This window comes from Empidonax traillii, unplaced genomic scaffold (genome assembly GCF_003031625.1).
Source record: "Empidonax traillii isolate 1590-97213 ecotype Southwest subspecies unplaced genomic scaffold, ASM303162v1 scaffold957:size654520, whole genome shotgun sequence".
Taxonomy (NCBI): domain Eukaryota; kingdom Metazoa; phylum Chordata; class Aves; order Passeriformes; family Tyrannidae; genus Empidonax; species Empidonax traillii.
The window spans coordinates 232,615-259,938 of record NW_020956150.1 but is presented as its reverse complement, the minus strand read 5'-3'; the positions used below and the strand labels follow the sequence as shown (position 1 = coordinate 259,938).

The 27,324-nt window shown below is 54.1% G+C and overlaps 1 protein-coding gene across 1 annotated transcript in view; it reads right to left on the bottom strand.

The window, feature by feature from the left end:
- Positions 1-1,458: 1,458 nt before the first annotated feature.
- The window catches only part of DOC2B (double C2 domain beta), a 29,878-nt gene continuing 4,012 nt past the window's right edge, over positions 1,459-27,324 (bottom strand). The window contains exons 2-9 of the mRNA XM_027903325.1: positions 19,949-20,028; positions 14,271-14,345; positions 11,093-11,202; positions 4,960-5,086; positions 4,651-4,808; positions 2,704-2,785; positions 2,410-2,506; positions 1,459-1,787 (exon numbers count right to left, since the gene is read on the bottom strand). Of these exons, the coding sequence (XP_027759126.1) occupies positions 1,651-1,787; positions 2,410-2,506; positions 2,704-2,785; positions 4,651-4,808; positions 4,960-5,086; positions 11,093-11,202; positions 14,271-14,345; positions 19,949-20,028 (866 nt within the window). The 3' untranslated portion in view covers positions 1,459-1,650. The remainder of the gene's footprint in view (positions 1,788-2,409; positions 2,507-2,703; positions 2,786-4,650; positions 4,809-4,959; positions 5,087-11,092; positions 11,203-14,270; positions 14,346-19,948; positions 20,029-27,324) is intronic.

Sequence of the window (27,324 nt, the reverse complement as noted above, 5' to 3'; positions counted from 1 at the left end):
GATGGTTCAAAAGGAACTTTGCAAGAAAAAGGGAGGCACGGCCAACCTGGTGCTCCTGGAGCTTCCCTGGAAGCTCAGACCCAAACCAGGTTTTAAGGTGCTGGACCAGAAAGGATTACTGGGAACATCCGACTTGACACGCTGTCAGCATTCAAATAAAATCCATGCATATCTGTAGAATGCATTACAAATATTAAGTTATTAAAAAAACCCCTAGGAAGCTTGGTTTCTTTTATTCCCCCCCCCCCCCATATCAAACAAGGTGTAACACGATCGTCACTTTGAAAAGTAAACGGAGGTTTCCAGAGATCCCATTGTTTTCCAAGAAAAAAAGAAGTCAGCAACACGCTCATCTGCATGCACAGGGCTCGGAAGCTGAAGGTAATTGAGACCTGTGGGGAAAGAGCAGCTCTTCCTAAGAAATCGTGGTTGAAAGGCTTCGAAAATTTTGGGAAACGTGCAGCATTTCATAGGAAGTTTTTGCTCATCCCTCTGGACGTCCAGCGGGATGAGGATGCAGAGGCAGGCCAAGGTGGATCACAGAGGAGGATTATTACTATTATTATAATATTATTATATTATTACTGTGCCATACACAGCAGTTCGGTTTGGATGCTGTTTGAGGCAGAAAATGGGCCAACCTGACAGCTGTGCCAGAGCCGAGCATCTCCACAAGCATCATTCCAGCTCAGCCCCGAGGCTCAGCGCCTTCACTGGGTTTTATTTAATGGCACGAATTGGAAAAGGATGAATAAGGGAGAAATGATAGGAAAAATTTAGCCTGAAAACTGGCTTTGCTGGAAAAATAGCTGTGCTGCCGCGCGGCTCCGGGCGGGAAGGCATGGTTTCACCAGGAGAGCTCCCCGATCCTGGGGAGCAGGGACAGCCAGGGGGTTTCACCCAGCCTTTTATTTTGCCTCCCAAATGTGAGGCTGCCCGAGCCCGAGAGGAAAACCGTGGTCTGCACAGCTGACAGTGCTGACTTCACATGAGTTATTATCGGAGAGGACGAGCACAACACTCCTGGAAGAACAACGAACGCCCTGTCCAGGTTATCAGGGACACAATCATTCCAACAGAGGAGATTTAAATGCATAAAAGACATTTGTTTAGGCCCAAAACCACAGAGACTTGACAAACCACCAGGGATATGGCACGATTTCGCCTCGAGAAAAAACAGTTCCAGGTTTTAGTGACGCCTTTTGCCGACGCCGGACACACGGACGCAGACGGACGCATTCATTTTTGCCACTGAACTGCAAGGCAGCGAGAAGGTAACTCGGTACAGCCGGGATTGGGAGAAGGAGCCAGACTGCAGAGCATGCAGGCGTGAGGTGGCCACGTGTGTGTGCACACGTGTGTGTGTGTGTGTGTGTGCACGTGCATGCTCGTGGGCGGGGGCTGTGAGCGTGTCAGGGTGCCGAGCGGCGTTTCGGACGAGCCTTGGGAGCCGGGACGGGCTGAGCGGAGCCAAGCGCCGCTGCCATCTCCCCCGGGAAGGGTTTCCCTTGCAGCCAGGCCGGGCCGTGGGGTGTCCCGCTCTGCCGGCCGCCCCCGGTGCCGCGATCCCCCCGTATCCAAAGCCGTAAAGGAGAGGAGTCCAAAGGCCGTGGCGGAGCCGTGGCCGCCCGGGAGCGGCCCCGTCGGAGCTCAGTCGCTGAGGACGGCGCCCGGCAGCTCGTTCGTTAGCGTGTGCCAGCGCTCGATCTTCTTGTCCTTGTTCTTCAGGCAGTCGAACCAGTGCTTCAGCCGCTCGCCTTTGGCATTAATTCCTAACACCACTCCGCCTTGGGAGAGAGACAGAGACGGGGAGAGGTGAGGCGGGAGCATCAGCTCTGTGAGGGATGCAGGGGATGCCCAGAGGATGCTGGAGGATGCAGGATGGAGCCAGGGCACGCATCATCCTCGCAGCATCCGATGCCACGACCTGATGTGACACAAAGGCAACTGTAGCCCTTCCCCGCCCCCCTCGTGGCTGGGAGCTGGGCCCTGTCCCAAGCAGCTTGTTCCTGTGCCAAGGGCTCACTGCAGTTGCAGCAGCTGTCAGAGATACCGGGCACTTGTTAGTGATAAATCACAGTGACCAGGAGCAAAATCACAACAAGCCCAGATACCCAATAGAGATAAAAGAAACCTCACTGTTAAACCTGTTTTTCTGTTCAGAGGAAAAGATCTGAAAACAGAAAAGGTGAGGGAGATGCATCTTCTGCCTGCTCAGGTGCTCCTTGCATGGGGGATTGTCCACGTGGAAGAGGAGGCTCAGGTACAGGACAGGGATAAAAGCAGAACCAAAACCCAGCAAGAATGCATGTGGGGATGGAGAAGTGCAGAAGAGCAGCAGATGAAAAAATAAGAGGCACAGACAGTGAAGCGAAATAAAAAAGATACCTTCTGGGGTGCCCCACTCACCTATGAAATCGTTTGATTTCCCGATATCATAGTCCCACACGGTGATTTCCAAGGTCTTTTTTGCCAGGTCGCCGTGCTTTATCTCATAGCAAAACTCCTGGGGGGGAGCGGAGACAGCGCAGGATGAAACAGGAGCTGGGGCTGCCCATCCTCCTCCTCGGGCTGCTGCCCTTTGCCACCCACAAGGAACCCAACCCCGATCCCCCACACAGTGACTAAGGTGTTGCTTCTATCTCTTAAGTCTGAGGACCGAGAACAGCCCCTCTTTGAGAACCATAACCATCCTAAACCCACCTCGTTGAACTCGGGGTTCAGTGTTTTCTTCTTCACTGCCGTCTTGTGCTTTGATTTCTTGTCCTCATCTGGTTTCAAGTATCTGCAATGAGACCAAGGCAGCCACATCACACTTGGGTGCTGACGAGGGCACCTGGTGGGACCAGATCCCAGTGGAGGCAGGATGAGATGGGCAACTGGGTCCCATGAACCTGTGGCTCTCTTTCCCCTGCTGAAACGTTGGGAATGCCTGGGAGGAGGCAGCATTTGCCGACCTTAGCACAAGCAAGTTGCTGGTTGCAGGGAGCACTGATTATCCCATCTCCAGTCCCTAGGGGACACTGGCACTGCACACACGCTCCCAGCTCCCAAAACCAATCACTCCCCGCCCCAGTCCCAGTCCAGACTTGGGACTCTGCTGCTGGTCTGCTCATCCAGAGTCTCTCCAGGAGACAGGAAGAACATACGGTGTGGAAAAGAGAGCAGGAGTGGCAACTGCAGCTTCAGGCACCACTGTTCCCTGTGGATATTCTGCAGCACAGCAGCAGGGCTGGAGAGCAAACAAGATTAAAGTGTCATCAAGCAGAGAGGGCACCTGAAATCTGGGCCAGACCAGAGTCAAACCATCATCATTTTGTGCTGGTGCTGCGCCTTTAAGTATCAATTCTGCCTCCTTGTTACACTTTCCAGATCTTGCTCATAATTAAAAAATTAGGGCTTGTACTGAGAAGCATCACTTCTCTATCTGCTCTAATTCCAGCCCTGCAGATTCAGTCTCCTGTGAATGGCACCCAAAACCAGCTGGGTACAACAATGGGAATTGTGTTGCTCGTGGGCATTTAAAAAAGCAAGAGGGCATTTCTATACAAACACCTCCACCCTTAAAGAACGATTAAATAGGAAGGTCAAAGTGTCCTGCTGATTAATTCCATTACTGGGCTCCCAGGCGTGGTTTATCCCAGTAGTTCTGCCTTAAATAGAGTCCCTATTAGACACTATTAGAGTTTGGGTGAGTGCTGTGGGAACAGGGATGTGGGATGGGCACAGAGAAGATTGCTGGTCCTTCCATGCCATGGTCACCCCTTCTTTGCAGAGTGAATGTGAAAAATACCATCCCCCTCAAAAAAAACAGGAGCTGCAGCAATCAGGAGCTTTACACCAGCCTGGCTGAGGCCTTCACCTTCCTCAGCATCTCTGGAAAGCCCCTGGGTGACACCTGAATCACCTGGGTTAGGCTGAGTCAGCAGCTCATTGCAGTCATTTGAGTGACTGCACTTAATATCGCTGGTGCTTTCAAAAGGAAGGTGCTCCCAGTCATTTACATTGGGAAGTGTCAGCGGGACCTGTAAATGTGCCCTCAGCTCTGTTAACAGGGCCCTGGAGCAGCGGGAGCCCCGGGTTGCCATTAAAGTGCTGTCTGACCTAATTACACGCACGTTGTAATTAGAGCTTTTCCCAAGTGCAGGGTGGTGGCCAGGAGCTGGGCTCTGAGCTGGGCTGGGAATCTCCTCTCCCTTGGGACCTGGGGAAGGGGGTGATTACCTGCCCATCCCCTGGGGCTGGAATGGGGAGATGCCTGTGCCCTAACCCATCAGCAAAACCCGACCGTACCCGCCTGCTTTGGGCCACCGACTCTGTCCCCAGGGCCACATCCCTGCCTCAGACCCTCTCTCAGGGCAGAGCTGCTCCTGGCAGTGAGCGCCACAGCCACCAGCAGGGATGGATGCCCCTGATGGCACAGGCTGGGCACAGCCACACACCACCAGGCAGCTCCTGCGCCCGCCTCACCTGGCAGCTCTGCAAAATAATTGCCAAGGGAACAGCAACGCTCCGGGCAAACGCAGGCTGCTGCCGTGGCGCCCTCATTTGCATCTCCTAATGAGATCAATTAATTTCCACTGCAGGGAGAGGCGGGAGGGGACAGCACAGCTCGTGGCCGTGCCTCACCTGGCGCGGGGCAGGACTCACGTTTTGACGTAGGGGTCGGAGTAGCCGTTGGCATCCATGGCAGCCAGGTGGGCGCAGCGGATGATGCCCACCAGGAGCGCCTGCTTCTGGGAGCTGTACTTGAGGGAGATGAGGATCCGGCCACGCTCCTCCAGAGACTTGTCCTCTGTTTTATCTATCTGCAGGAGGGAATGCAGCCGGTCCGGGAGCTGTTCCGCGGCCGGACGCCCCCCGTCCCCAGCACAAGGGGTGCTCCCACAGTCCCACGTGCAAGCTGCTGCTACATCCATGGTCCCACGGTGGGGACGTGGCTTCGAACCTCCCACTCACCGGCAGCTGCTTCTCCAGGCAGATGTTGAAGTTTTTGGTCTGGTTGGGCTTCAGTTTCTTCAGCGGGATCCGCGTCTCCCCAATGAACTCGTTGTGGCGGAACTTGTCCTCGTCACAGACCGAGATCCTGCAACAGGCACGGGGTGAGCAGGGACGCTGGGGAGAGGGGAAAGGCTGCCCCATTGTACTGCAGGTCACCCCAGAGTGGGGGCGAGGTCACTCTTTCCCAGCTCATTGACTGGGCATCTCCTCCTCAGGCAGCTGGAGGGCATTCAAGTGCTGCCACAGCCTGCCCAGGGCAGCTCCTGGTGAGAGTCGGTATCTAACACGGGTCCCAGCCCAGGCACTGCTGGAAAACCAACCTCAAACATCCCAGTGGCTCTTCCATAAAACATCAAAGTCACTGGTGACTAAAGTAAAACTACTGAGCTGCCACCAGCCCAGCTGCATTTTGCCTGGCCGTGGAGGCTCCTCCTCAAAACCACCCTCAGACTGTGCCACCGGGAGAAGTGTCGCTCCCACAGAGCTCCCTCCCTCCCACCCGAGGGGCTCGGGCACCGCTCAGAGCGTGGCAGCTCTTGGGGTGACCCTGGCTGCCAGTCTGGGGCACAGAGTGGATCTGCCACCTCCCCTCCCACCATGCAGACAAGCCCATGAAGGATTTACAGCCCCAGCGGGTGGAAAGCATCACACCTGAGCCAGGAGCAGCTCTCCCAGCCCCAGCGGGGTCCCGGGATGCATCCCCGTGACGGCAGCGGAGGGCAGTGACGGTGGAGCTGAGCCAAAAGGCTCTTTTCCATGAGAAAGCTATAAATGCCTTTCCCTGAGCTGGCAGCTAATGAGTCATTTCTCTGCTGCTTCCCAGCCCACTCTGGGCGTCAGGAGAGACGATAGAAGAGCAAAGTTAGTGCTTGCAGGGAGCCTCTGCTCCCTGCTCCTGAAATCCCAGAGAGGCCAGGAGGGTGGTGGCTGCCTTGAGGGACCAGCTGTTCCCCAGCAGTGCTGTCTGGACATGGTGACAGGGAAAGCCATCCCATCCCCCTCCAAATGGAGCATCCAGCATCCTGCATCCTCATTGGAGCCACGCAGGGAGCGGCTGGGCTCCCTGCCCATAAAGGAAAGGCATTTCCCTTCCCTTACATTCTCTGCTTTCTCCTTTTTAAAAAAATATTCCTACAGTATCTTCTCATCCTTTCTCTACGTGCTTTTCTTCTCTTTCACCCACTCCTGCTGATGTCCATTTCCCTCTGCCTCCAGGGACAACATGGGGAGGGGGAAAAAGTAATTAAAGAGAAATAGTGTGCTGTGATCCCACCTGAGAGTAACTTACTGCACACCACACCTCCAGCCTGCTCAGCATCTGGATGGCATTTCCATGGATGAGTTATCTATACATGGCTTATCTGTGGATTGTTTATGCATGGATGGTTTGTCCATGGATGGTTTACCTGTGGATAGTTTAGCGGCTTATCTACAGATAGTTTGACCACCTTCATGCTCACAAGTGAATAACAAGGAAGCAAGGAAGCCATGGGATGTCTCAGTGGCATGGCACAAAGATTAGGGAGCAGCAGAGCAAAGGGGTTTGGAAAAAAAAAAAAATGGAAGTGGGAAGACAGGGAATGCTGCTCTCCAGAAAACCATAGCTGGATGCAGTGTTACTATAGATACCCACGAATAAAACCCCCCACTGCAATAATAAAACCCTCAAAGAGGATCTCAAATGCAGGCACAATATTCCCAGTTTCCCTTCCTCCTCTTGCTTTTCTTTTAAAGAACAAAACTGACACAGGAGCAGGAGCAGCAGCTCCGGAGATGACACTTGCCGGGTGTGTGTCCGTCTGGGCAAAGCTGGGGAGGGAAGGGGAGGGCAGGGATGGGAAGGTTGGTCTGGAGAGAAGGGGACAGAAGGGAACGGGGAGGGACAGGAGGGGACATGGCCTCACAGGGAGCTGACAGCCCAGGGAATGTTTGTACACCCAGCAATCACAGAGTGGTGCTGGCTCCCAGGAACTCAGGGAAACGGGATTTGGGATGGTTTTCCCTCCTAAAAAATGTGAGTAGCAAGATCTTGTCCTGACAAGGTCTAAGTACACCCCAGAAGCACAACAAGATCCTGCTTGCTGTGAAGCCCCAGGCACATCCAGGACGGGCAGAAAACCAGGAAGGAAACACATGGAAAACTTCCGTGGTGGTGGCAGGGAGAGCATCTCCAGAGTCACACTGGGAGAGGCCACAGAGCCCCACCAGAATCACACTGGGAGAGGCCACAGAGCCCCACCAAGCCTTGTTTCACTGCCCACAGGATCACATCTGTGTGCAGTGCCCAGAGGGGTTCAGTCAGGGTTTCATACCAGCCCTCCCAGTGCCTCACTCAGTCCCCAATCCCAACCCCTCTGTCTGGCTGCAGTTTATCCCCACTGGGATGGTATTTTTAGCTCAGGCAGGCTGGCAGTGCCCTGGTCCATCAGTGAAGGCAGGAGCAGTGAGTCAGATGAGCAGGCAGCTCCAGCCCCGGCCCTCCCTTTGGAAAACGGCATAATGCAATTACGCCAGCTTGAATTTTATTACGAGAAATCGATGTGATGGAATTTTTATGCCTTGGGTTAGAAAATCAGCTCCATGACAAACAGCACGGGACGCCTCCAGCAGCCTCGTTCACCTGCCATCCCGAGCTTGTAAGTCGAGCAACACCCATCCCTCGTCTCTCCCTACGAATCCCAATCCCTCCAGCTCAGCCTTTGGTTTGGTATCTTCACTGCGGGGCCCTGATCTTCAAGTTAAGGGCTGTGAAAACCACCTTGGAAGAAAACTAAGCAGCAAATGAACAATCACTGCTCATTAAACTTATTCTGCCTCCTACTCAGCCCGGGCTCCTGGGTTACAGCCCTGACTCACCGCGCAGCTCCAGCAGCCCCGCTCCGCTGACTCACGGCTTCTGCTCTCACACACATTCCTCTGGCCTCTTTCCCAGTGTGGAAAGGGGAAATGGGGGTCAACCAGGACCCTTTTCCACAGCACACACGCACACAATAGGCAGCAGAGCATCCTCTGTGCCCAAGATCCCTTATGGTCCCTATAGCAACTTGGCTCTCGATGAGGAGCGGAGTGCAGGTGATGCTGGCTTGGCGTAAGGACAGGCAACACCAGGCAAGGAGGGAAAACAGCAAAAGTCTGCACCTGGGAACTGTCCAGCTCTCCGAAAAACAAAAGGAGGATTCAGTGCTGGGCTCCATCACAAAATGCCTCGAAGTGTGAGAGCAGAAACCACAGAGAAGTGAGACACAATTACAAGGGCACCTGCAGTTCTGATCAAACCCCATTCAGCACTTCCAGAGCAAAGCGATTCAGGACCCCAAACCTCCAAGCGTCTTCACTACGCCTATTAGACCTGATCAAATACTATTTTCTGAATAATATATTTAATGAGTCACGATGTTTGTCAAACACATGATTAAACAAAGAATTCCTGGCATTCGTGGGCTAGCTGAGTATCATATGAATAATGCATCGCTTCGCCAATATATCTGGATAAGAATAATTGTATCCAATATCTGGCCAGCTCTGGTATTTATTATGGATACAATTTATTTGTTGCATATTACATGTATTATTTAAATGTAGGCGATTGTATTCTGCCTATTCCAATTTCCCCTGCAGTGTTTCTCTGCCTCCCCCTGACACGCACCTTGGCTTCCCACCACCGGTCAGAGCTTCCAAAGTGCTGCCACGCGGTCATGCCTGGAGCCCAGATGGGAGTGGGGACTGTGGGGTGGGATTTTCCCTCTCAGTGCTGCCAGGGAACCTGCCCCCAAGCCCATCCATCTGTGCACTCGGAGTCCAGCGCCTTTCACATGGCGGTGAACCTCCTTTCTCCCAGGCTGGTGGGTGGTTTCATCCCTGTTAAGCCTTGGGCTAGACTCAGGGATATTTAATTCAATGAATGGATGAGACCTTTCGAGATCCTCCCACCTGCTGTGCTTCATGAAATCCAAAGTATCTGGTGTTATTTGAGGGGGTTGATTCATTAACAAAATCCCGCTTGCCAGCGCAATCAGCTGGGCTGCCTTCACCTCTCCTTCACCCTGGGGGTGGCCCTGCTTGGGGAGGTGAACCCTGGTGGCTCTCGGGGTCTGTCACTACAAAGCCACTTGACCAGTTTGGACAAGGGGGCTCAGGAAAGAAGGGACCCATCACTCAGCTCTCCAGGATGTCCCTATTCCAGCTGCTCCAGCAAATGCCACTCATCCCCTTGAAGAGAGCTGTAGGCTCTGGCAGAGTGCCCCATTCCAGCACCACCCCACCAATCCACGCTGGACACGTCCCCACCAGAAGCCCAGGTGGGCAGGAAAGATTTCTGGGTGCTTTTCCAGCTCTGTAGGCAGCGGGGAGGCAAAGGCTGGCGGCAGCTTTGATCTCCACCCATTATTTTCACATTAAAGAGACTTTGCGATCCGCATTCCCTGCCCCTCCCTGGATCTCAGCACCAGGGAGGCTCCCGGGGAACGGTCACAGCCCAGACCGAGGGGAGCATCACTCATGCTCTTTCAAGTACCACCAGCTGCCTGGCAGGAGCCTCGCCTGATTAGCACAGGGAAAACCAGCGTCCTCAGCGCTTTGAAGTTGGCTCTTCCTGACGAAAAAATTCTTCCCTGGGAGGGTGGGGAGGCCCTGGCAGAGGTTGGGCAGAGGAGCTGTGGCTGCCCCATCCCTGGAAGTGTCCAAGGCCAGGTTGGAAGGGGCTTGGAGCAACCTGGGACAGTGGGAGGTGTCCCTGCCCATGGCAGGGGGGTGGAACAAGATGAGCTTTAAAGTGCCTTCCAGTGCAAGCCATTCTGTGACCACAGACCCTTCCCCAGGGAGAAGCAGCTCCCAGGGCCCTGAAAAGGTGGGGGTTGAGCCCTCCTGCTCCCTGCTGCCTGCCAGCAAATAACTCAGCCGGGCATCTCCCTACAAACTGATTTCCACGCTTGAGGAGGCTGAAAACTTCAAAGCCTGGAGTGAAAAAATACCCACCAATAATAATAACAAACCAGAGGCTTTCCAGCCCCATCAGCCTGCAGCACTTCCAGCATGACTAATGTTTTCCAAGTGAAATAATAATCCATGGCGCTGAATTTCCCATCTCTATGCACATTGCAGACAACAGGTGGGCTCTGCCCCGGTTCACCTCTGAGCAGGACCTTTTATAAGGCAGCTTTGAGCTCCTGTCATGGGGAAAATCACAAACTCCCAGGGCACCTGCAAATGAGGAGGGTGGGATTCCAGCCACGGAGCTGGCAAAGCCCTGAGTCCTTGGAGCAGGATGCAAAATCCTCCTTTGTTTGACAGCAGATCTTCCAGCAAATCCTGCAGCGCAGTCCCAGATCAGCGCAGTGATGGAGCAGCTGAGGCTGCCCAGAATCCTCCCCCCACCGCCCCGAGCAGGATCTGTCATCAGGATCAGGATCATTCCCTGCCCTCACCCAGGTGGGACAGAGGCCAAGACTTAAAAATCTTTGCATTCACAGGAGTCTGCTCCCTGCAGAGCATCATTTCCAATCTCTCCCCATCCCACCACTCCACCCCTGCCCACTTCTAGCCCCACACAACCTCTCCCAGCCCCTGGGAGATGCTTCCAGGAATACACAGAGACTGAACCAAACCAATAGAGTAGAATAAATACAAATAGCATAAATACAAATACTCTTTGTTTAGTTTGACAGTAATTCACAGATGCCTCCAGCTCTCTTCCAAAAAGCTCAGCCTCGAAAGGGCCCTAGAACTCGCCTGGGGAGATTTTCTCAGCAAGACAAGACCACAGAGCCTTAACATGTGCCCGTGAGAGCTGGGCACGAAGAGGTTAAACCCAAACACCATCACCTCTGCAGGCAGGAGCCAGCCAGTGAGTTATGAAGTTAATGACAAAGCAGGAACATGCCCCTCACTGGTTATTCCAGCCCAGGCTGCCTGTAAATCACGTGCTGGTCACCGCGGGGGTGATGGATATGTGCAGGGCACACGCACAGGTTTTGGCTTTGGTGGGTGAGAACTCTGCCCTGCTCTGCTGTGAGCAGCGCCAGGACTCTCCTGTGGGGCAGGGCCATGTCCCCCCAGCACTGGGCTCAGCACCCCCTCGCCCCCCGGGCCCTACCGCAGGGTCTTGCGGATCATGTCCTCGTCGGTGATGCCGTAGTAGGTGAGCGTCTCGTTCCAGGTGGGGTTCAAAGTGTTGCGCAGCGTTTTGGTTCTCAGCTTATTCGCCTGGAAGAGCAAAGGAGGTTGTGGTCAGTGGGAAGCAGCCCCAGGAGGTCATTTGGGATGGGAGTGGAGAGAAAAGGAAGCGCAGTTTGGAAATGAAGGGGCAACGGGTGCTGTCACCCTTCTGCCCCGAGCACTGTAACCTGGCCAGTCCTCCATGGGGTGGCCAAGTCCACCCTGACTGCAGCAATAACCAGAGGGGCAGAGACACAGCAACTCACTGATTTGCAAAGCAATCCAACCCCACATCCCGCACCCTGGAAACAGCCAGCAAAATGGGAACCTTGGCAGAGCGCAGAGCGGGGACGGGCATTTCATTTATGCAGTAGGAGAGAGCGAGAGAGAGGGGAAAGAAAAAAAAAGCCTTTTCAGGTTCATTAAAAAATACCAATTTGCTGTTCTGGCTGTTTGTTTGCATTCCCACTCCCAGCACAGCTCCCGATCCTGCCTGACTCAAAATAACTTCCTTGATACGCGTTTTGTCAGCACCAGCAACTCCTTCCAGCGCCGCAGCTCTGCAGAGTGGGAGGACGGGGACAGCAGGGCTTGTGTTCCTGGCATTGGTGGGGCATCCTTGCACACACCCACTCCCCAGCTCAGGGAACAATAATCTGCTTACTCCCTGAGATCCTTGTTTCTGCTGGGACAGGGGGAGAGCAGGAGCAAAGGCCTGAGGCTGCAGATGGGGCTTCCTCACCAGCCCCCAGCCTGGCACAGCCTGGCAGAGCAGCAATTTTCCCTCTAATTAGGTGTCAGACAGCTCAATCCCTGCCTCAGCTGCTGCTGGGTGTAAGGAACCCTCAGGACATCAACACCTCGTCTCGTGGGTCTTTATGGGAAGCTGCTACATTCCCCACGTGGGGTTCAGCAGCCCTGAGCTAAATGTGAGCAGGATGCAAAGCACGGGGGGAAGAAGAGAACTCACTCTTGCAGCATGAGGGGGGTCACTTTGCTGACCTGTCCTTCCCACACCAAAAGCACCCCGAACACACAACCTCTTCCAGATCAGCTGGAGGTGGTCACCAGCTGGAGCTGCCAGTGCAGCAGAACCGTGGAGGGATGGCTCACTCCCAAAGCCTTGTGCAAAGCAGCTGCTTGCTCTGGTTTTGATCTCTCAGAGATAGAGAATGCCTCTGGAGTTTGTGCTGCTCTCACTTGCATTTCCAAAGCCATTTCTGAGTCTGAAATAAACCCAAACCCTGTCCAGCGCTCTGGAGCTGCGAAACACCCAGGGCCAGGTTAGGAGGAGGATGCCCCTGGAGCAAGGGGAGATGCTCCAGGAGCTGAGGGGGATGCAGGGGCAGGGACTCAATTAGCAGCAGCATCTAAAGCCCTGCAATGCCAGTGCCTTTTCTACCACTCAAGCAGGAGCTGGTTTGCAGGAGGAGAAGCTACCAGCCTGGCTGTGCACTGAGTCCATCCCCACATGCCCAATGACAGTGATGCAAACCAAAGGGGACTGCAGGCAGGTGCTCTCGTATATGGCCTCCTGTCACCTTTGATTTAATACCTTGTTTGCCTTAAATCTTTCCTGTCTTTGTAAAGTTGTTTCAATTGAGGCACTTTATTGTACCAGGTTCCATTCCCACATCTATTTTATCTCAGTGATATTGTGGCCACCACGCCAACCTCCAGCCCAAGCAGCAGGATACATAACAGATAGGGATCCTAAAGCTTGCTGAAGGGTGACAAGGACAGCAGGGAAAGCACCCTGATGGCACCCACTGCCTGCTCAGACCTGTGGGTACCATATCCTGGGGCTGGGGCTCTGGGGGTGGAGGGAAAGTGGGTTTAGCCACGGGGGGTGACATGATGGGCATCACCCAGCAGCTAACGCTGCCCTGGGCAAGGGACATCAATTAGATCAGAGGAGCTGAGCTCTGGGAGTGCCTTTTTCTCCCATCTGGAATGACTCAGTAGTCAGTAACCAGCTCACGTGGAGGGCTGAATGGGGAATGAATTCCAGCCCTGCATGGGGAATGAATTCCAGCCCTGCTTCCCACAGGTGGCTGAGAGCCCAAGACTGGGACAGAAACACCCGAGGGACTCAGGGACAATCCTGCTGCTGGAGCACCTGTACAGAAACATCCAGCCCAGCACACACCTGCGATCCCCCCAGACCTGCTCACCTCTCCCAGGGCAGATCCAGACAGTGCTGCTTGGAATGTGGGGGCAAGGAGAGGGTCCCCCCACGGCCGCTCCGGGCTTGTGGAGTCTACAGCTCCTGCGCTACCCTCAGCTCAGCGCTCCCCTCCTGCCTCTCCTCTCTCCATCACCTCCAGCAGAAATGCTAATCAATGCATTTGCAAAACATGGAAATGACAGATAATATCGCTGATGAAAGCGCTCCCGGCTCTCCTAATTCCAGCGGAACTTGAAATGTGGTTAAAAACTCCCTCTACCGCCCTGAACATTATGAATTAATTCAACTGAACCGTAACAAGTAAATACACCTCCCCAAAAAAGGTCTTTCCTTTCGTGTAGAATGGGAGTGCAATTAATATTCATAACACATACGTTTAGCATTTAAATTCCACATCCCCATCAGTTACACCAAGCTCTCACTACACATCAATATCTTTAATTACTCTTCTCTCCAGCAAGCGCCGAACCTAAGGAGATGGAAATATTTCCCTTATGATTTATACTCTGTTTTATTATGATCTGAGGGGTTTAAAATGCAAAAGAAAGAGGGCAAAAGAAAAAATAAAATTAAAAGGGTCTGGTTTGTTTATAGCTTCAGATTGTTTCACTCGGTGCTTCCCAGGGGCTCCTGGAGAGCAGCATTTTGCATCCCCTGCTCCCAAGATGAGGAGTCAGGGATGGCACCTGAGTCCCAGGAAGTGGTTTCCCAGAAAGGTATTTTCTACCCCTATAAGGATGGATTTAGCCCCAGTTCTTACCTCCTGCTCTCTCTGAGGACTTTTGGCTCAAGAAATGGGCAGGAGGCTCGAGGCTTGGCTGCAGCAGCCCCTGGGTGAGGAGGTTCTCCCTGGGGAACCTCCTGGATCTGATTTCCAAGGAAAAGGCACGGCCCCAGGAAGAGAAGAAGAAGTGAAAAGGTGTCTCACCTTACTGGCTCCGGGAAGCAAGTGCAATTTGACGTATGGATCAGCCAAACCGTTATGGTCCATCGGCTTCAGGCCCTGGAGAGGGAACAGCAAAAAGCAGGAGTCAGGATAACAGCAGGATGCTGGGCAGGCAGGGTGGCTTTCACTGAACCCATCCACCAGTGTCTGGTCCACGGAGTATTTGCATTTCCTCAGGCCTGGGGAAGGAGGGGAGAGCGGCTGCCGCAGGATCCAGGCTGGGCAGCAAAGCCACGCACGCCCAGCATTACAACACCATCTCTGGAGCCGAGGAGGGGCTGGGGGAAGCTCCTCACCTGCACTTGGCATCGGCCACCAGGCACTGCTCTGCTCTCCTGGCAGCCTGACTCTGCCATCCTCATCACAACTAATTTGGGGGTTAAGTAAATCAGCACAGCGACTTCCGAGGTTTGAAATTACAGGGTTTTGTCATTTAATAATTGCTTATGAGCAAACACACACCTCTGCTGTTGTGATGCTACTTCTAAGCGCTCCCAGAGGGTGTGATAGCACCTACCTACTCCGTGTGATTAAGGCACAGCTGAAGGAAGAACAGCTTCAGGCCAGTGGGAGGCTGGTGCCAGCTGAATGCTGCGGTGTTTGCAAGGAAATCTGGGGGTGCCAGAGCACAGACACAGCCATTCCTGATGCAGGGATGCAGCCATTCCTGATGGATTTGATACAACACCCTCACAGCTCTTAAAGGATGACGCGGAACGTGTTTGTTATAGCAATGCTCTGGAGCTGATCCTGCTTTGGGCAGAGGGAGGACACAAGCTGTGCCTCTGCTCCCCTTCTAAACAACCTGTAAATTATCCAAGGGCGATGCACAAACCCAGCCCAAAGCTGTAACTGCACAGGCTGCATGGAAACAGACTCCACAGGGCAGGGAAGCAACTCAGGAGCATGAAAAATGGAGCCTAATTTTCACCAGTCCTGAGCAGAAATGAGAATGGCTCCACCGTGGAAGTCTTTGGATTGTTTCCAGCCTGGCTGCGGGATCCCTGCAGGAGTCATTGCTGGGCTGGCTGAAGGCAATTCTGTGCCTGGATCAGAGGAGGGTTTCTCTGCAGAAGTATCCATCCAAGCCTGGCTCCAAACTGGGCATGGAGATCAGGCTGGGGTGATGCTAAAGACTCGTCACACCCGTTTTGTGATGAGCAGAGTACTCACTGCCTGGATAATGAGTCCATGCAGCTGCCAGGCATCCACCTGGCAGGAAAGCATTTGTATGGACTGCTGGTGGAACGGCTGTGGGTAATGGAAATGTAATCATTAAGGCCTGGATTTGGGCAAATCAGCGAGGGAAACCGCTTCCATATTTCACACGTATGGAATAGCTCACCCAACCCAACCTGCAGTGCCACAGCAGCTTCTTGGGATGCCCTGTCCCACCCCTGAGCTGCACAACCTGGCCAAGGGGGCAGGATGTTCCTGACCTTGGGAATGTCTCTGATTTGGAGCGAGGCTTCTGCTTCAGAGACAAGGGCTCTGCTTCAGAGACAAGCAAGCTGCCCTGAGGCAAGGGTGGCCAAATGGTGTCCAGGAAAGAAGATTTTGCTTCTAAAGCAGAGCCAAAAGGATAAAAATACCAGCAGTGAACTGAGGTGAAGTGTCTCTGCTTTAACTGCAGCCTGTGGGGTGATGTCCCTGCCCTAGCAGATACTGGGAGGAAGGTGGTGGTATTGGCTGTGCCTCCATGGGCAGACAGGGCAGGAATGGGCTGGATTGTCCCCAGACTCCAGAGGGGATCACCTACACAGTCTACTCACAGTGACCCAGGCTCTCTCCCCAGTCAGAGGGGCCCACCTGCCCAGAGCTGCACAGCAAATGCAATCAGAAACAAGCAAGCAGATTCCCATGAAAATGGATGGAGAAAGACAGGCAGCTCTGTAATTCACCCATCAATTCAGCTCAATTAAATTACCTTCTGAGGAGGCTATTAAAGGTTTTTTTAATAGATGTGCTATGGAAGATGGAGTGACAGGAGCCTGGAAAATAGCTTCTAATGTCACGTCTACCTCCCTCCCATGTCACTTGATACGTGTTTAGCACACAGCTGAATTTAACAGGGTTCTACCCTGCAAAGCTGCTCCCATGGGAGCTCATCCCTCCCACAGGGAGGACCCACGGTGCTACCAGCACCTGTGCGGAGGGATTGCCAGCCTAAAGCTGCTCCAAGAAAGCTGAAAGGCAAACAAGGACAAGTCTCATGGAAGCAGAGATTCCTCTTGGATCCATTCAGGGCACCTCCCTGGCTCCAGCCAGTCCTGCTGCTGGGACTGATTTATGGTGCTGCACATCACAGCATAGGCAATGGAGAGGAGACCAAGTTTCATCTTTTCCCTTCCTCTGGCCAACCCCAGAATCTCTGCTGCAAGCCTACGGAGACCTCCAGCTCCCTGCATCCCAGCCTGTGCCAGCTGCTCTCCGTGCCAGTGACATTTAGCTAATCAATAGGATTTAATTACACGTTGGGCTAATCGGGCTGCCGATTAACGGCACGCTGGAGGCACGCAGCAATCGCAGGAGATGGATTCATTCCATCATTCACCCCACAACGAGCTGCCTGCCCGCTGAGCAGGATCCCCCCTGCCCCAAAACCGGCCTGGATACCTCACAGGCCAAGGCATCCCATTCTGAAATGGGGCAAACTGCACTGCCACCCCCCTCGACAGCCCAGAGGAGACACACAGCTTCAGGAATTTCCCTGCAGTGATAAATATTTATGACTCAATCCATAAGTAATGCTCAGAGCATTACTGCTGAGACCTCCAGCACTCGCTGCTGTTGGAAGGGAGGGAGCTTCCAAATGCTCGGCAGGGTGGAAACTCCCGGGTGTTTTCTGGCCAGTGGCACAGGGAGAGCAGCCCAAGGATGCTCCCACGGGCAGCAGCTGTCTGGCATGGCGTGCCTGGGGCCAGGAGCTCCTTCACCACTGCCATTCAGCCCCTTGAGGCTTGCCCTGGGCATCTGCCTCCCGAAAGCAGGAGATCAGTGAAGCTACAGGGTAGCACAGCCCATCGTGTCTGTGCTGCCACACACCCTTACAGATCCCACAGGTCCTATGATTCTGTGATCTCCCTCTAGCAGGTTATCCTCTTGCTGCATGGAGCACATCAGGCTTTGTAGGACTGAGCAGCCTGGGTGCCTGCAAATTCACTGAACCCATTTCCACCCCGTTTTCTAGGAAGGGGGATGCCCAGAGCATCCCAGCTCTTTCCCACACTTGACAGTACAGATCAGCACAACCCCAGGGGAGTACACAGGGTCTGTGCAGGGCAGCAGGCGAGTGGGGAAAGCCCTCCTGCCAGCTGGGCACACAACTGTTCCCACAGTCCAGGAGTGAGCTCCCATAATGCCCTGATTTATTCTCCTATTGATCTGAGCTGTAAGGTGTCTGAGTTCAGCCGTGCCTGAAGTGTGACCGGCAGGGCTACTGCCAGCACTGAGAGCCATTAGTGTGAGGTGGCCACACTGCCTGCTCCTGCCTGATCCCACCTGATCCTACCTGCTCCTGCCTGATCCCACCTGATCCTGCCAGCACAGGGTCCAGAGAGTGGCACAGGGGCTGTCTGGAAACTCCCAGCATCTCACAGATTCTGCTGTGAACCTACACCAAGAAACACCTCAGATGTCTCCCAGGCACAGCACCAGGGTAAATTCTGACACGGAGCGACTATCCCAGCCTCCTGCACAGTACAGCAGCTGATGGTTGCAGAGCAGGAAACTGGTGGTGGAGCACAACAGGTTGGATTGAACGTGCTGCCGGTGCCTCCAAGAGCCTGCTCCCCAGGAGCCAATAACAGGACTCATGAGGGACATCAGCAGATAGAAAAGTGCTGGAGATTAAAAATAAATGGAGAGAAGCAAAAAGATCTAAAGGGAGAGAGAGGGGTTGTTTGGGGTTATCAGACAGAGAGGAAAACACGTCTCACATGGCTGAAATAGTGCAGGTTTTAAGGGCTGCTGGCAGCAGCTGAGGCTCCAGGAGCTGCAGGAGTTGGATGTATCCTGAGGGCACCTTCTCCAGAGAGCTGAGACAGGTACCCAGGACACCCAGCCCAGGTGCAAGGGCAATGCACGTCCCAGCACTGCTGGGGCCCGTGTGTGTGGCCCTGGCACTCCCCCATCACCTCCTCTACAGCACTACTTGTAACATCTACACAGCCGGCGCCGGCGCCCACCGATGGCAGCCGGGGCCTGGCCCTTACCTTTCTGTAGTCAAGTTTTGGCAGCTTTCCCCAGGCGAGAGATGAAATGAGAGCGAGCAGATGGCAGTGTAAATAAAAGAGAAAAATGGGAGAATGAGAGCAGAATGGAAATGAACAGGACTCGAGTTGCTTGAATGTCAGGGTGGCGAGGAGGGCTCTGCCCACCCCGTGGCCAGGGAGGTGCAGGGGGTACCCCCAGTCCGGTGGGATGGAATCAGCCACCACCATTCCTGACAGAGCCAGGTGGGCACGGCAGGGCTCTCCTTTGCCAGCCCTGCCTTTGCTCTCGCCGATGTGAAATCTATCACTTGCCGCTCACAGGTCTCCTTCCTCCCACTCCAAACCCAACTAGAAATCTCCTCCTTGGCACAGCTCCCGAGTGCACCAAGGGAAGCCTGACCCAGAGGCTGCTGGAGAATTCACGGGCAACGGGGAGGGAAACAAACCCCACTGTCTGCCCCAGCCCTGCCCCGGCAGCCCTGCCCAGGAGCTGTGGGTGCTGCGCTTGCCCCCAGCCAGGAGCAGCTCAAGGGCTGCTGGGGCAGATGTTTGGGTGCTCATCCCCAAGGCCAAGCTTTGATGCTAGAGTGTTCCAGGCAGGGAGAACCCTGGGTGGGGATGCTGTGTCTCAGCACCCAGGACCAGCACCCAGCGCAGTGGGCACTGGGGTGGGGGCTGAAAACATGCATCCTATGAAGGCAAACAGCATGGTCTGATCCTCTGGGGCTCAGCTCACAGCCTGTTCTCCTGCCTGCCGTAAAAACCCTCCACCCCTTCCCAAGATCTGCAGGGATTTAGGTCTTCTCCTCCCAACCTACCACTCTCGTGGTGACCTGGTACCCTCACTGCTCTGGTCCTCGTGCGGGGTGAAGCAGAGAGGAACCCAGCAGCACGCACGGGCCCGGAGGCAGAATCAGGACCTCAGTTATCTGTTTCTGCTCCAAAATGTGCAAAAAGCCCCTAATTGCTTCAATCACGCAGACGGCAAAGGCGCTGAGGCGCAGCACTTTGTGGCCGTGATTAGCAGCATTTAAAAGAGCCATTTATAAACTGACAGCCGGTCACAGCCGTCAAGTAAATAACAACATCGGGACGGGCTGCTCTAAAAAGCATCAATAGCTGCAACAACCTCGTCAAAGGGGACGAGCAGCCGTCTCTGTACTGCTGGAAACGCCCTGAAAGGCAGGGGTGGAGGGGAAGGAGAGGGCAGAGGCACTGGGTGTTGGGATGGAAGTGGAGCTGGCAAAGGAACGGCTGCTTCAGAGACACCAGAGCCACTGATGCAGCACAGGGATGAGGGGACACCCGGTGTCCCCACACTGCCACATTTGCGTCTTTAGGCACGTTTGGTGCAGCTGCAGCACCTGGGTAACCCCATAAGGCAGGACAGAGTTTGCCACCTCCAGGCACAGTCAGCCCTCGCTGTTCCCACGCCCTGAGCCATACCTTGGCTTTATTGATGGTGCAGTGGAGAGCGTTGTTCTCTTGGTCGTAGAGCAAGCTGAAATCCAGCGTCCCGAGCGTGGCTGCAAAAAGAGAAGATCCTGTTAGCCTGTAGGGACCAGCACACGCTGCCTTTCCCCCCTCAGAGCACAAAAGGAGTGGATGAAGATGCTACAGAAATGGCTGCAACCATTATAAAACATAAAGCATCCTCCTGTGAGCCCTGTTACGAAACAAGGCCTCGTGCTGGGAAGCTGGTGGTCGTCCCCACCTTGGCTGGTGAGGCTGGCACAGTCCTGGGAGAGGAGTGAGCGGGATCAATGGATGCAGCTTGCCCAGCTTTGCCTCTGTGGGCTTTCACGTGGGTCACCTCCATCCCACAGCAGCCCCACTGCAACCAGCAGCTGGGGCTGAAGGCTCTTTTCTGGGAAGATCCAGGCATGGCTGGGACACAGAACAGACCCACTGTTGGCACATCCCCCCTGCTCCAGCGCCGCTGGCATTCCCAGAACATGTATTTGTACACTGACACCTTCAAACAAATGAGCCACCAATGGGATCCCTTCCCAGCTCCAATCTGGCTGCAAACTGTAAATTAAACCCGGAGAGGATGGAAATACTTCTATGGTTAAAATGAAAAACACCAACAGCTTTTAATCAGAGCAGTGTTCCGTTACAGCATCCACAACCCAGGAACGGCAGCACGGGGGCGTCTCCTGGGATGGGACACAGGGACGGGGCAGCAGACCGGAACAAAACCAGAGGGGCCTCAGCAGCAGAAGTACATTTGATTTAAGAAATTCTTTCCCTTTGGATGATCTGAGCAAGTCGTGCTAATCCAAAGGAGAGAAAAAGCCTTAAAAAGACAAGCTTTCCAAAAACACGGCCGAACCTTCTCCGAGGCTCCCAGACCTGATTTGCACACCAAAGCCTGGACATGGAGCAGCGTCTTCGCTGGCTCAGCTTCACCTGCCTCCAGCCTCGAACTTCCAGGGTGGCTCTGGACCCAGCAACCCCCCAATTTTCCATGCCCACCTTTCCAAAAGGGGGCTGCCTGAGTGCTGCCCTGCCACCAAACAGCATCCCACCACTGTTTCCAAGGTAACTGCACCTTCCCGCCGCATTCAGAGCATGAAAAAAGAAATCCAAAATAAAAACCAGAACATTTTGGTCAATATCAAAGCAGGGTTTGGTGCCTGGGGGGAAAGTTGGACAAACTTTATGGTAGGAAATAAGGTCCATTTTTTTTTCCCCCAGCACTGATAGCAGCAAGGCACCCACCGAGGAGGTGGATATTCAGGGGACCAAAACGTTCTTGCTGCAATTTCACAGTGATCTCCCAGCCCAAAGGCAAATGAGCTACAGGTTTGCCTGCTAGCAAAAGAAAAATCCTTGCTCCGGAGCAAATATCCTGAGTTCAAAACAGAATAAATATCCAAAGAGATTTTCAGCCAGAAGAATGTACCCTCCTCGCTCTGGAGCAATTTCATGCCACATTAGCTGATGGTCTGGGCAAGTCACAAATCAGTGGGGCTTTACCTGCCAGGGGAAGATGGAAGCGATACAGGGTGAGGCCAAACCTCCTGCAAACTGTGAGTCATCTCTGGGTTCGGCCCAAACGGGCATTTCCAGAGCAATTCCCACCCAAAGCCGCTCCTCATCCCACAGGGAGGAAGGCGCAGCAGTCCCCGGTTGCCCCTGCCCGCGCTCGGCTGTGGGGAACTCGCGGACGGCAGTGGGTGAAGTGTGAGGCTCCACAGCACAAGGGTGAAAGCCAAGTCAGCAAAACTTCACAAAATCTGCATTTTTCACTCAAGAGCGGAAGATGAAGCCTCCGGTTTCGGAGCCTCATCATTTCCACCTGCCCTTTAATCAGCGCTTCCTGCCAGCCCCACCGCTCGGCCCTCCCGGGTTCAAGCTGTTATTTTATTTTTATCACAGGAGGGGGCCCGCGGCTCGGCCTGCCGGATTTGGCAGTTTATAAAACAAATTAAAAGCCTGGCATGAAAACAGACTTTGGCCAGGAAATACTGACAAAGCCCCAGCCTGCCCCAGGGGCGAGGGCAGTGGGGGGCCCCACTCCTGCAAGACGGGCAAGGCCTAAAATTGCCGTAACGAGCAGCAGGCGCTTGTTTTGCACGTGGGGACTCAGCTCCTGCTCCCAGTGCTGGCAGTCTGCGAGTGAACCTTGAGCAGTTCCCATTCCTCTTGGATCTGCCAGGAGCTGGGAGGGCATGGATAGGGGTGCACAGTTCCCCCAGCCCTGTCAGGCTCCAGCCCCAGCTCTCCTCCAGTTCTGAAGGGGTTTTCCTCTACATAGGGCTTTTTTTTGTTGTTGATGGTGATCTCAATAACCAAGGAAAGATCTGCCTTTAGCAGAGGGACATGGAAACATCAGCAGAACACGTGCTAATTGCTTACAAACGTCGCCGTATGGAGATGACCAAAGGGGTCAGGCAAACTTGGAGTTTGGCAGACAAGGTGCTGCTGTGGAGCCAAGGATGAGTGCTGCCACCAGAACCAGTACCCAGAGGATGCCCAGGACACACTGGACACATCGAGGACACGATCACAGCCCTGCAACCTCCGTTACCTCCTGGGGATGCACATCCAGGTGATGGATCCAGCACAGCAGTGAAGGCAGAGACAAAGGCTGTTGCTCGAGCTGCTCAGGGGCTGAGGAGGTGGCAGGAGACCTCCAGCTGCACCAGGGGTGGGAGCCACCCCTGCACCCCACAGCAGCTCCATGTAAACCCCCATGGAACCACAACCCTGCCCTCCTGGAGCAGGCAGCACACGGGGCCAGCAGCCAGGCAAGCAAACACCACCACACCAGCACGAGTCTCACCTATCCTGCAAACCTCTGGCAGCACATCCAGTCCTGGCTGTGGAACTCCTGCCTCCCCAGCTGGCAGGATTGGGCCCAAAGCCTTTGCAGCTGAATCCCCCTCCTTTGATTGGTCCCCCCCCCCACATGAGATGCAACTCGATTGTGCTCTTAATTAAGGGAGTAAGTACCTAAAAAAGAAAAGGGCGGCAATTAAACTCAAAGCACTGTTACCAGGATTATTCTGAACACTGCCCTCTAATCACACAGGCTGCAAATAAAAAATATAAATAAATGCCTTTGTCAGGCACTACAAAGGCAGCTTGGTGCTCTCCAGACAGCAGGCAGGATGTATCATTATTATTACAATTATTCTGCTCCAATGATAAAATAACCATTAGGAACGCTGAACTCATTAGGAGGTTCTGACCCTCTTTCCTCTCCATGAATTGGGAGAGATTGATGGGAAGGCGCTGGCCAGGGCCTGGCATTTAACACAGGCTCTAAAAAGAAAAATAAATCTGACTTGCGCAGGAACGCGGCCTCCTCTCCCACTGACCTTTGGGGCGTTTTGATTAATTCAGAGAGCCACAAAATTATCAGAGGGCAGCAGAACCAGCAGATGTGTCCGCGGGCTCAGCCGGGGGATGCGGAGAGCGCGGTGTCCCGGCACGGCAGCAGCCCCGCCACCACCCTGGCCGGTGGAGCCGGCAGAAATTGTTTATTGCTGACATTTCCCATCAGCGCCCAGGGTGGCGGCGAGGCTGGAGGAGCTTCTATTTATACCTGTGGGATGAAAGGCAAAAGGTGGCGATAAATCCCTGCTCCGCTCCCTTCCCCAGCCCCTGCCTTGGCAGGTGCCCCGCCCTCGCCTGCTCCACCCTGGGATCCGCCCTCTCTGCAGCCTGGGATGCTCCAAGGAGAAGAGTTTCTCAGCCCAAGAGATGCTCGAGACATGGAAGAGGCCCTGAGACTTGCAGAGCAGACCTGTGAGCTTCAGCAAAGCCCGTGGAGGTGGGAAGTGATGACGGAGCGTGCTCCTCGCCTTCCCAAGTCAGGGAGGCTTTCACAGCATGACTGCCACGAGAAAGCCCAGCAAAGCTCTACACTAAGAGAAATTGAGGTGTGCACACAGAAAACCCACTATAGAACTAATTAAAAAGAAGTCCAAAAGCCTTAAGTCCCTCTGCTTATCAGCATTGCTGCTTCCAAGATAATCTGCTCATGGATTTTGTGCCAGGGAGATCAGAGTGGAGCAGTAAAAAGACTGCTGGGGATTGTCTGGATTAGCTCTCCCTTACAGAAAGCACAGGTTCAGTAACCTTCAGACTGGGTATTTTTTAATGCACTATAAAAGATAGGTCCCTATTCTTCCATTGCTTTAATTTTCCCCTGCAATAGAGATAATTTTAAAGGTCCTGAAAGGCAGTAAGTAGTTCTGTGCACTTACAGCCCCATGTAAAATGTTGGTAAATGACTCCTCAGGAGGAACAGAAATTACCTCCTGCCATTTCCAAGCAGGGCTGCTGAACAGCATTTTGGTGGGAGGCTGTGTGTGCTCCTGCCTCCTTGAGGATGACAGTGCCTTGACCTGCTCCAGCAGCTCATGATGGGGCAATGCAGGCAGTGAGTGCTGGGACAGCTTAAGGACCGACTCCCCGAGCCCCTAAAACTCTCCAGAGTTATCCCTGGAAAACAGCACCATCAGTTCCTGCAGCCTCCTGAAGCTGAGGCCCAGCTCATCCAGCATCCACAGCACTCCTGGCCCATGCACAGACCTGCTTGTGACTCATGTGCCTTCATGGATTCAGGGATGGATCCCACAAGGTGCTCAGCTGCAAGGAGGAGCTGCAGGACCTGATGGCTGCAAACCCCCAGGTCTGATGGCAGCACTGATCTCTGGCATGAACCTCCAGCCACGGGATTCAGCACCAGCCAGGGAAGGCGGTGAAGGCAGGTGGAAATGGGACACTTCTGAAAGTTCTGCCATGAGCTATTCCGTGAAAATGCGTCCTGTGGCAGGTTTCGGGACATGCCCCGGGGGCAGCACAGCATGTTGGGACTCAGACATTCCTGTGAGTCCTGGACCACGTGGTGCCAATGGGCTGCATCACAAGACTGTGATCTGCTGCTGCAGACAACGTAGGACATCCTCACTCCTACAGAAAAAACCCAGCAGGGACCAGATCCAGCACACAGGCAGGAGACTTTCCCTCCTCAGGAGATCCTACAGATGTGCCTGAATTCAACGGGATCAAGAACAAGAACAAAGCACAACCTTCCTTTCTTGCAACTGCTCCCTGCCTGACCGTGGCTTCTTCACTTAAAATCTACAGCAATCAATATTTCTTCATTTTGGAGACACAGCACCAGCCCCTGGTAAGCTCTTGGAGCAGGGAGCTGCTTCCTCGTGAGGTTGGTTGATGGATGCTCATCAGCTCTTCTGTCTCCTCCAGGAGGAGTGTTCAGAGGAACACTTATCTGCTCAGAACAGTTCAGAGATGCAATTATGTTTTACAGCACTAAATGGTCCCTGATGTCAGCAGCAATTAGACTTTCAGCAATTTCAATTTAGAGATGGCCTTCAAATCTCTCCCTCTCTCTTCCTTTAATGAAATACGGTATTGCAATTAACAACCCCCCCAAAATTGCCTTCACCGTTAAATACAAAGATGAAAGATCTGGGAACTCCCTTGAGGTCCAGCATGGTGGAGTAAGGGGTGTCAGCTCCCTTCTCCAGCCGGGCACTGTGTCTCCTCCTGCACCCTGGAACCACAGAAGGTGAAGGGCTGGGCAGGCTGGTGGGGAGGAGGCAGCGGGAGGGCCCCTCATTAACCAGCAGCCGTGTGGCTCCTTCATTAGCGGAGATGCCAGAGGCCACGGCCCCATATGCTGCTTCCATGGCTGCTGGAGGAGGGATGCCCAGACAGACCCTGCTCACCCTCATGTCCTGGCCTCACCAGGTGCCCCGTGTTCCTCTTCAGCACTTCAGGGTGTCCCTGCCCATGGTCACTCCTTGGGAACAGGCATCTCCAGGGGCTGAAGGCTCCTTGGGGGATCAGGAATACGCGATGTGCAGCCTCCACCTGGACCGCTGAAGGGTTGGCCAGCGGGAAAGCGTGAGAACTTGCCTTACACCAGCACCTTCCCTGTACCCACCTATCCCACAGGAAACCAGACAGGAGCTAATCCAGAGTCACCCCAGTCAACACCTCACGTCTCCCTCGGGAAGGCTACAAGCTCCCCAATGCCCTCAGAGCTCGGTTCCACACTGCCCAAACCCCACACACATCCCTTTGGCACAGGCAGCTCGGGTTGTGGTCTGGTGGGCAAAGCCACGCTCGAGGCTCTGCCGAAATCAGCGGTAGTTTGTTTGGTTTCCTGAGTAAAAAAAATACTTCTTTTGGCCTTATCTGGATTGAAAAGGCGATTCAAAGCTTATAAATAGCAGTGGCAGCATATGCTAAGGAGCTGCATTTCACAAGTAAATATCCTCCCCGTTCCAGTGCACATCTCCCCTCGCCGTCTCCCTCTCCCTCCCCCTGTCTGGCCAAAAGCACCACCAGGTGACTTGCAAACCCTGCACCCCTTAAGACGTTCCTCTTTACGTCTTTGAGCAGCCAGTAATTAATATCTCCGTGACGGCTTTGCCTGCCTAATTATCTTCTTTGCTCAAAATAAGAGCCTTCCTAAATAACTTGTGTGGCGCTGCTCTCAGCAGGCGTCACGAGCCGCCGCCACCAGGACTGGCCTCTCAGCTGCACTTTGGAGAAGTCGTTTCCGTGCTGCTGCAGCTCCGGAGCCTCCTCACCAGCCTGCTCCTCCGGGAATAACAGCTGGGCACGCTACGGAATTGGCTGGGTTGGTGCATATGTGAGCAGCCCTGGAGCGCTGGCTGGAATGGTGTGGGGCAGCTCTTCCAGCTCCCACTGCAGCTCCCTGCCCTCAGGCTGTGTTCCCCATCGGAAAACCCACAGCCAAACGCATATGGAGGAGGAGGGAGGAGATTCCAGCGTGACCACAGCCTCTTTCCCAAGCCAAACAGCATCTTGGGGGAACAGGGCATTTCTCCAAGGGCTATAAACTTGCTTGCCCGTTGCAGGAGGATGGCTGCTCCCTCCAGTGCTGTTCCCTGTGACAGAAGCCCCAGCAGTGCTCCCTCACAGGGACTGTGTCTCCACCTCTGTGCTGCTCCTGCAGGGATTTGAGAGACCTTTAAAAACCCATCAGGTACAAATTCCCGCTGGTGCTGTGGAGGGGAAAGCGCTGGCAGTTGAGGGGTGGCAATTTGGGTGAAATCGGGGGAGATGGGAGGCGAGAGCCAGCTCCTCACAGGTGGCACATTGCCATCTAGCTGGCATTTGCTTATTTTCCTTGCAAACCAAGTTTCCCTGGCAGTGTGCCGCCTGAATGGGTGGGAAGCATCCCTGGTGGCTGGGGACCTCAGGAGCCAGGATGCTGCTGCTGTCACCAGGCACCAGGCTGGGGAACCAAAGATGAGGTGACAGCCAAGTGTCCTGAGGCAGCAGGAGGGAATCCCCCCCCCTTCCCA